Source organism: Amphibalanus amphitrite, unplaced genomic scaffold (assembly GCF_019059575.1).
Source record: "Amphibalanus amphitrite isolate SeventyFive unplaced genomic scaffold, NRLGWU_Aamphi_draft 000811F_arrow, whole genome shotgun sequence".
Taxonomy (NCBI): Eukaryota; Metazoa; Arthropoda; class Thecostraca; order Balanomorpha; family Balanidae; genus Amphibalanus; species Amphibalanus amphitrite.
Window position 1 is genome coordinate 50,001 of NW_024882305.1, and position 9,920 is coordinate 59,920.

Genomic DNA, 9,920 nt, shown 5'->3' on the forward strand with positions numbered 1-9,920 from the left:
CTCTCTCTCTCTCTCTATCTCTCCTCTCTCTCTCTCTCTCTCTCTCTCTCTTCTCTCTCTCTCCTCTCTCTCTCTCCTCTCTCTCTCGCTTTTCGTTGAGCTTCAAAAGCCTGCCGACTGAACAATTGATAGGATCGACAGCATGGAAAAGCATTCGGAAAGGGAGTGAATCTTTTAAAAGGATTAGCTGTGAGAGCTCAGGCTGGCAAAAAAAAAAATGTTGAACAGACTGGCTTATTCAACGACTTTGAATGCAATTGACAATTGCATCGAGAGGCTGGCATGCAACGCCACTTGTCGATATCCCTACGAACGAGTACAGTATAATTCAATATCAGAGTAAAATATGATTTTCAATAGATTAGCGTAAACAATCGCAGTAATAGCCTACAAAAAACTGAACTCTCCTTCGAAGAGCGATATTCAAATAAATGCATCATCAATAAAAAACATGAGAAACTTATAATGATCATCAAGCACGCGTTCATTTTGTTCTCATTAGACATTTGAGGTCGACGGGTACTTACACGCACAATTAAACTCACCGAGGTGTAGCAGTGTTCTTCATTATCTCACGTTAGTTACATGGAGCTCTAAAGCCCCCCGAGTTGGGGCGGTATCAGATTTGAATCGCTTTGGGAGTGACGGCAAGGTGGTAGGCACGTAACCCCTTACCATATTCGGTCTGCACTCTGCACCTTACCAGCTATCATCATGCGTTTCATCTCTTACGCAACAACTTGGCAGTTTTCCCGTTACCAAGCCGTGAGCTAGAGCAGAATTCATACCAATTACACGAATACCATCGCCTGCAATCGTTCAGTAGGTCACCGTTTGCGCATCACGTTCACGACACCTACCCCTACTGTCATTCGCACCCAAACGTCTGAGGGCAGGCGTCTGCTACGCCGTGGAAAAACTGCGCGAACAACAGTGCCGCGCGTTAGACACACATATCACGTGCCGCTCGCAAAAAGCCTTCGCCTCTACCGCCCCTCCCCCCCCCGGATGTCAAAGGGACGGTGGGGAGGGGGAGGGGAGGCAGCACGTATCAAAGCTGAGTGGAGAAGAAGGGCGTGGAAGGAAGGATTTAACCGCAAATAATTGCGGCTAGGCGGATAAAAAGATAAATAGCGTTAAAAAACAGCAAATTAATTGCAAAAAAAACAGCAAATTAATTATAAGAGATAAACATGTAGATTGTAGAAGTAAGAACTCGTGCCTCGGGAATATGTATCTGCTACAAAAGCAACTTCACATCACAACATGTAATTTCTGCATCTCTGGTAATAGTAGCAAGTAATAATCTACTCTCCTTTAGAGCACAGGGATCCTCATTCTTTTTGCAGTGTTTACCGAAGGTAATTATGTTTTTACTATTCTCAATTCCTTGAAGCTGGGCATTTAGCGATAAAGGAGCTACTAGAGAGGATAACAACGCACTAATCACATTTCAAACCATAAATAATTTAATGGTGCTAGGCTGCTCAGCAATTAGCAAATAACTGAGCAGACTCGCAGTTTCTTTGCAGATTTTCCGGGAAGACATGCGAACTAAGCAAATGCTTTGGCACACATTAACTACTCCGTATTCTGCAATTCGATACAAAACATAAATAACTATTTGATTAATAGCAGGCAATCTTTTAAGACACATATGTACTGGAATAACACAAAATATTCTTAATAATCTAAGCGTTGAAAAGTAACTGCGTCAATGAACCATCTTTTCCCTATACGCTGCATCACTGCCCTGGCAAAATGCTAACTCTGACTGAGACGCAACTAAATGGCTGTAAACGTCGATGATCCCTGTAAATTATATAGATCCGAGGCATCACAGCAGTTGGAGCCGATCTGACGTCAAACTGTGCATCGCTTCCAGCTGGGAGACACAGAGAGTCGCTCTCCCATTCTCTCGCCAGTGCGCACTTTATTGTGACCTCGAGACTGACTCGGGCGCCGACGACCTCCAAAATCCGACGAGTTCAACATCGGTCCACTGCCCCCCCCCCCCCCCCCGCAGGGCGCAGTTCCAGGGACGTACCCCCCCCCCTCTCCCGATGTCACTAACCCAGTGAGGAGCTCATAGGTCAATGGGGACAGCCTGGTGGGGACTGTCGAAAGGATCAGAACGGAAAATGCGGGACGCCTTAGCCTTATTGCGTCAGAACAAGATAAATGGTGTTCGTAAATGCGGCATTATTGGCTTTCAGCTCAGTTAACTAGAAAGCCTACGCACATGTCAGAAATACGCGATAAAAGACGCGCTTTACTGACAATCCGTAAAGCCATCTGCTAATGTTTCAAAAACGAGTTATCCAACGTCAGGTAACGCTGTGCTAAAATTATCTGAAATGATGTAGGTTCAAAGTAAAAGCTAAAAATTGGCAATACCCTACATTTTCAGATAACGAGATTTAAAAATGTTTCATAAGAATGACCCATATGTTCCAATGCACTAACATTTTATCACCAGTGCGCACTTTACTGTGACCGCGAGGCTGGCTCAGGCGTCGGCGGATGGCCTTCAAAGAGCCAAATTTGCCGGCATTATGAAACGCCGTTTCACACAATTTTTTACTTGGTGAGTTTTATCGCGACTATTTAGCCAAGTGAGGATTAATCAGATTCATAGACCTATTAATGTATGCTTGCTAATAAGTAATAGGGAGGATTATGAATGCCTGAACTGAGGTAGATTGAACACAAACGTAAGCGACACTTGAATCAAGTTAACTCATTAGTAACCTCTGTCCAACATTGAGAACAACCATTCACGGTTCACGCAAACAAGCTGTACGATGCTGATTAGCGAGTTCCCACGAGTGGGACTAAAATTAAGGCTGTGGCATATCTGGACCGGAAACAATCTCGATAAAGCTGTGCCCAGAGCTGGCTTCTTTTTGGGCCACGCAGAAATAACGACGACCGGAAAGGGCCAGATGACGTCCAAGAAACATGAAATTATGTACACTGCAAATGTATACGAATTACAAATTGTTGTGTTTCCGATCAGATGGAAAAATGGCTGTTGAATGTTAATCCACGGAGTTAAAAAAAAAATCATTGAGCTCTACAGACGTTATTAGGTCGTTGCTCAATATTCAATCTTTCAATATAAATAATCCACCCTTGCAAGGTCTCCCTTGGGAAATTATAGGTTTATCTTTTACATTAGCCGGTGACAAAGCGAAAAGGCTGGCTCGTATGCGTACTATATTGTAGGATTTTTCTTCTTTTGTTAAAAGTAAATTTGGGCCTAGATTGCGCGTCCAATTGTGAAGAGGATCTTTAGAAACTTGAACTTCAATCGTGTCTCGTAGCTCCCGTCTCAACTTTACCCAAACTCTGGGCTTTGATGACAGAACACAATGAAATGTTTCACGCCTGAGAGTCAATTTTGTACAGCCGGAACGTGCTAACTGCTAGGACTTGTGGATTTCCCGATAATATTAAATGCAGAATTACTACTTAACGTTTATAACTAAGCTGCTTAATTAAGTAACACATTTGCAATATGGGCTCATGTTTCATTAACCCGCGCCCAGATGGGGTCTGCCGAGCAACGCGGTCTGATGGGGGGGGGGGCCATTTTGCCCCCCCCCCCCTCAGATCTCGAGAACCACGCAACATAGCGACAAGCGGTAAACGGTGTTGGATAGCCCCAACGGGGAACTACCTTGTGACCCAATTTCATTGACCTCGGTCAAACCGATGACGTCACAGGTCAGGTCAAAGGTCGAATTTTCACCGTTTACAGGCATTTCAAGAAATGCGTTGTAAAATCGTGTAAAATGCATTTCATTGAAAATCATCGATGGGGAAATGTTCTTCAAACACATATTTTGCTATTTGAGGTCACTGATACCAGGTCAGGTCACAGAGGTCAGGTCACTGGGGGGTCACAATATGAAAGTGTCGTGTGATACATGTTTTATGGTCCATTTTACATGACAAATGCGATTATGTGGGTCAGACAGACTTTAGGGCCAGCTTAGGTCACGTTTTGGTCAAGGTCAGGTCAAGGTCAGGTCAAGGTCAGGTCAAATTAGGTCAATTTTCAAAGTTGATATTTTTGCATAAAATGGGTATCGATTCGATGCAGCTCGTCACGGGGAGTTCAATGGCGGTCTCCGTTTTGCGCTACGAGGTCTAGAATTGCTAAAAATTGAGTTCAAAAATTTGACGTCATCAATTTTTAACAGTTTTTTCGCTATAACTTGGCCAAAAAAAGAGGTATCGATCTAAAATTTGGTATGTATATCGAAGAGCGCAGGGACTATCACATATATTCCGGTTTTTTTCGAAATTCGAAAAAAAAATTGGAAATGTTTTGAGTTTTTCTAAAAAAAAATATTTTTTTTGATTTTTGGGGTCAAAATCCAAAATTTTGGAAAATCCGAGATAGCAGTTTTGTAGCGCCGTCTTTTCTCTACACAACCACATAAAGAACTTTAAAATTGCTTGTCAACTGTAGAATTGGTGAGCGTTTCAAGATGTCATGTTTTTTGCTCTTTTTTACTCGAACATGACCTCAGTTTGACCTCAATAACTCCTGACCTGAGGTGACCTGTGACTTGAAATTTTGTGTGAAGGTGTCAAATTGATGTGCGGTAAGGTACCCAAAATTTGGCGGCGCTGCGCGCCGCCGTTTTTTCGCTATTTAAGAAAAACCACAGGGGGGGGCCAAAATGGCCCCCCCATCAGGGCGCGGGTTAATGCAGGTTTCGCTGAAGAATCTCCGAAAACAATACTAAATGGAAGGGATTATATTGGATGCATGTGTACTCTATGCTCATACTTTGGGTCATCTTTAAATGCCCTCAGATAATACCCAGATAGCGTAATAGACACCGTGCTCTATCAGGCATTAAAGTATTTAAGTATCAACTGCAAAACAGACAAAAGCTTATGGCTCGACAGCCGGAAATGCTAATTGCCAAAGAAATGTTTCAAGACTTTGCAATGATATAATTCTATGATGCATTTTAAAAGCAATATCATTCTTAACTTTCGCCCCAGTGGGGGGGGGCATATGTTACCACCCTGTAGCGTTTTTTTGCGTGTAAATAAAAAAACCGCGGCGCGTAGCGCCGCGCCGCTTAAGGTAGCTTTTGGTACATAAATTTTGGACAATGTGTGAAATTTTGACCCCAGGTCATGTCAGGTCAGGTCACCAGGTCAAGTTAACTGACCAAGCCTAAAAAAAAGTTTGCAATCATGTCCAGCCTGCAGTGTTTGTCAGAAAGGTTTTAAACTTGATGGATTGCATGATGTTACGGGTGCCTACAATTTGTATATCTCGGATTTTCTATATCCGTGACCTAAGGTCAGGTCAGTGGCGTGACCTTTCCATTACAAGTCAATGGAGAAAAATGAAAATGCCTCTAGATCCGTGTGTACGCATAGGAACAGTCCAAATATTTCAGAATCACAATGATTTGGACCAACCGTGATGACCAGGGTGTCATTTTTGCTGATAGCCTCTAGAAAGGTCATCCGAGGTCATTTGAGGCTACAAACAGATTTTTGCCAATAACTCGCGATTGGAAAGAGATAAAACGCAGGGGATGGTCTCATTGTGTTTGTCTTGTCGAGACGCATCGACTGATATGCAACATGATCTTTTCCGGTCAGGTCATGACCTTGACCTGAGGTCAACTTTTCAAGTTGACCTTTCAAGGTCAAATTATAGTTCATTCGACGCGTCTCGGCGAGAGAAACACGATTCTGGCAATAGAAATGTCGTGGCTTTTTGTTGTCGAAAGTTATTGTCGAAAAACACTTCTAGTAAAAACAGCTTTTTTGGAGTTTTTGCCCTCTGGAGGCTAAACCCGTGACCTGAGGTCAATTTTGATAATGACCTTTTCAAAAGAAGAGTTCAAGAGCTATCGATCGCTTTTCCATGCGTTTTTTCTAGCTACCATAGTTCCTGAGAAAACGGCATGTTTTCTGAAGAAAAAAAATAATGACCATTGGTAAATTTTGACCTTTGATGACCTCTGGTGACCCCAATATTGCTCTAAGATGAAAAATGACTGAAATACTTTCAAACGTACGTACGCATTGAGAGCTATCGACTGCTTTTTACCGCGTCTTTCTAGCCCTCTTAGTTTTTGAGTTAGAGGTGGGTGGTAACATATGCCCCCCCCCCCCCCCCCCCACTAGGGCGAAGTTGGCGGAGACCGCCACTGGGGCGCGGGTTAAAAAAGAGAAAATAATTACATGAATAATAATCGTCGCGCGATAGGTAGATGGTATACGCAATTCCTCAAAACTGTCGAGCTAGAAACTTCCGACTTCCAAGCTAGACTTCCAATTATCTTGAGTGCCTTCAGTAAGAGCCGGTGAAATTAGTCTGAATAAGATATTACTTTTGAGAGTTATCGATCATTTTCGCCAAGACCTTCCATCTCTTTACATTTTCTAAATGATTTGTTCTGACCATTATATGTCTCCTCGCCTTCTCAACCTTTTCTTGCTATCATCAAATATACCCATAGACAGGAGATGTATCCAATGCTGCTCTATATAGCCGTCTGCCGGGTCGGAGGGCGCCCATACCGCCATCTATGTCGTAGATGGTTCATACCTCATAACAGGCCCACGCGACGGAGGCAAGTCTCGGTTGGTGCTGTCAGTTTCGCTATAGCCATCGAACCGAGAGGGGGCGCTACAGGCGGAGTAGGGTATAGCGGAAACAACTGATCCCTGCAATAACCTGATGTAGGTTTTTGCTGCAGAGGGAATCGGTGGTGGTAATATATAAATGTTTCTTTCGGCGGATTCTTGAATATACGAATTACTCTGGCAGGGCCGGAGCCCGCACTAAGCACTAAGCACAACCAGTTTCGCAGGCCCCGACCTCAGCCGTCCCATCGAGAAATTTCGAGGTTGAAGGGGTTGAATTGGGAGGCCTGCACACAGAAAAATATTAACACCGTTAGCGGTGTAATTGCACAGTACATATCTGAGCACTTGAGGAAAGTTAATTTAGTCCCTTCCCCGCTTAAATTACTCGCGCTTCTAAATGAACACCAGGAAGAAGGTAATAGAACACTGTTAGGAGGGTTGGGTGTTTTGCTACATGTAGTAAAACACCCAACCCTCCTAACAGTGTTCTATTACCTTCTTCCTGGTGTTCATTTAGAAGCGCGATTAATTTAAGCGGGGAAGGGACTAAATTAACTTTCCTCAAGTGCTCAGATATGTACTGTGCAATTACACCGCTAACGGTGTCAATATTTTTCTGTGTGTGGGATGTCAAAGTTTAACGTGCCCATCAAAGCCGGACACGGCCTCTCCCACTCTACTGACTTCAACTGACTGCGGCTGCTCCCACCAATCCCAGACCATTCTCTGTCAGGAGTCTCAACTCTCAAATATCGAGCGCCGGAGGGACTCGAACCCGGGCTCGCACTACCGGAGGTCCAACGTCCGACTAACTGAGCATACAGGGTTCTTCACTGCAGGCTCTGGCTAAAAACGATGGTTAATTATATCTTGCAGGGGCGTGGTCTGTTATATCCAGTCACACAGTTTATCTAGTATTAATTTGGTTCGCACTAGAAGCCAGGCAAATCCCTACAACGTAAACTTGTGAAACAAGGCAGAGAAACTGCTTCATTGCGACGCTATGACATTGTGCGGCCCCCGACCAGCGTTGTGGTGCGAGTAACTGAAAATGTCACAATCTGGTGCCCCTGACGATTTTTTTTACTTCATGACGGGTCATCGACCTTTCCCTACCGGAAAGCAGAAGACTTAAAGATCTTGCAAGGATAGGTACTTGCTAAAGTCCCAGTCACTGGGTGAAGCTAGTGAAAAGTAATTACCGAATAGTTACGTGGTAAGCCGTGCAACTCGCTAAGAGTACCACATGGAGGTGGCATCATACAGCTGAACAAAGTGTTCTTTTTTCATATAGCTCCCTCACAAACATGGGATTGTGACCGAACTGAAAATGTATTGCCAAAGATAAGCACACACACACAACAGAAAATGAAACTCACTTATCAAGTACTAACTTCTAGGAACGAAGTTTGGGTGCAAGCCACCTAAAGGTGATAGTAAAGCAAACCCTAATAGTAAATGCTAAATCCTGATAGTAAATCCTAAAAGTACAGGATGAAAAGCACACCTTAAACTATTATACGCTAAAGCCACATGGCCTGCCACCTACTGCCGCGTTGAAGCTGCATCACTGGTAGGAGCATCGGCAAGACGAAGGTGACGCCGAACGTTGATGCCATTCTGTTCAGATTAAGGTGACGGTGACATGAAGTCTGTCTACAAGGCGAGGTAGCTGTCCAATGTCCATCTAAAGGCCGGTCAATCTGACTAGACGAAGGTGGCAGTGGCGTGGCGAGGTAAGTGGAGTGTAGTGTAGCTGTCCATTTGGGCGTCGGGCGGGGTAGCTGTCCATCTAGGCGAAAGTGATAGCTGCTTTGCTTTGAATCCAGTCCGCGGTATCGGGTCGCTGTCCATCCAGGCGAGGGTCTCCGGGGTAGGGTCGCTGTCCATCCAGGCGAGGGTCTCCGGGGTAGGGTAGCTGTCCATCTAGGCGAGGGTCTCCGGGGTTGGTGTAGCTGTCTTCCTAGACGAAGGTGATGGTCGCATTGAAGCCAGTCTGCAGTGACGCGTAACGCTCGCGGAACGAGTGCATCTCGACGACCAGACGGTTGCCGGTGGTGGTGAAGGCCGTGTTCTGCAGCTCAGTACCGCACGCCACCCGGTCGGGCCTCGAGTCGCTGTTGGTGTGCACGGCAATCCAGTCCCAGGGACAGCGCACACCGGAGCGGTAGATCACGCGGGCAGTGTGGAACTGGATGCGTACTCGCTTACCGGTCGGAGCCGTCACCTTCCAGATGCAGTGTTCGTTGGGCGGGTACAGGCTAGGGAAGTAACGTGACTTGATCACCCCTGGACGGGTGATGCGCTGGTTTCCGCACGTCCTTCCATAGTAGGAGTAGTAGCGACGATCGCAGAACATGCCGGAGGTTCCTGCTGGGCATATACAACGACAGTTGCGGTCCACAAAACCCCCGTTACGGCAACGCGGGATGCAGACGCACCTTTCGCTGCAACGGTACATCTCGTTGGCAAGATGCCTATCGCGGTGAGATAGACCATTCCGCTGACCGATCTTACCGGCAAGAAGGACGTCGTTGGTCACAATTGTCGGCTGGCCGTTACTGGAGAAGCTGAAACCGCCGTAGTGCATGAGGGAGCTGAGGTCGTAGGGCACTCCAAGCGCGTTCTCGTTGTTTTCCACGCGGAAGTTGTGCTCTTTTCCCGAGAGGATGTTCTCTGTAAGGACTGATATGTAGGAGTCTCTGTCTCTGCGAGACTGTTCGTGCCAGAAGCCGATGGCATGGCCGATCTCGTGCGCAATGATGCCCAGCGTGTTGCAGCCTTGCCCGATGCTGATGGACTGGCCCGTGTTCCTCTCCTGGCGCCCCACGTAAGACCAGCATCCTGAGGAACGGATGAAGCGCAGGTGAGGCCCGCTGTTGTACGACTCAGGCCGCTCGTAGAAGCGGAGGCAGCTGCGGGAGCGCCAGTGGTTAATCGCACTCAGGATGATGTTCCGATCCGCGGACGAAGAGCTGGTGATGACATAGTAGATGGAGCCGGGCCAGAGGTTGCTGGCGCCCTTGCGGCTCTCGCGCTGTTCGTCCGACAACATGATGTCGCCTTCGAACAGCTCGACGCCGTTTTCGCCCTTGGCCGATGTAAGTAGCTGCCTCTCAAGAGGGTCCAGGGAGGCTAGCATGGCTTCCTCGAAGGGCTCGGGAGGCGGCAAAGTGGTTTCATTGTAGACCTCGGCATAGAACGGGTCCGGTGGAGGCAGAGAAGTGTCGTTTAGGATGGTCGCCGAGGCGGCGGCCAACAGGGAGCTTACCAACATGAGACGA

General features: G+C 46.3%; 1 protein-coding gene across 1 annotated transcript; it reads right to left on the reverse strand.

Moving 5' to 3' along the window:
• Positions 1-7,949: 7,949 nt before the first annotated feature.
• LOC122366496 (blastula protease 10-like) lies at positions 7,950-9,920 on the reverse strand. Its single transcript, XM_043338820.1, has one exon. It carries the CDS (start codon positions 9,911-9,913, stop codon positions 8,600-8,602), a length of 1,314 nt encoding a protein of 437 aa, XP_043194755.1. The 5' UTR covers positions 9,914-9,920; the 3' UTR covers positions 7,950-8,599.

Bases quoted from the DNA above. Each gene is read 5' to 3' on its own strand.
- LOC122366496 (XM_043338820.1), bottom strand. From the start codon at position 9,913: ATGTTGGTAAGCTCCCTGTTGGCCGCCGCCTCGGCGACCATCCTAAAC.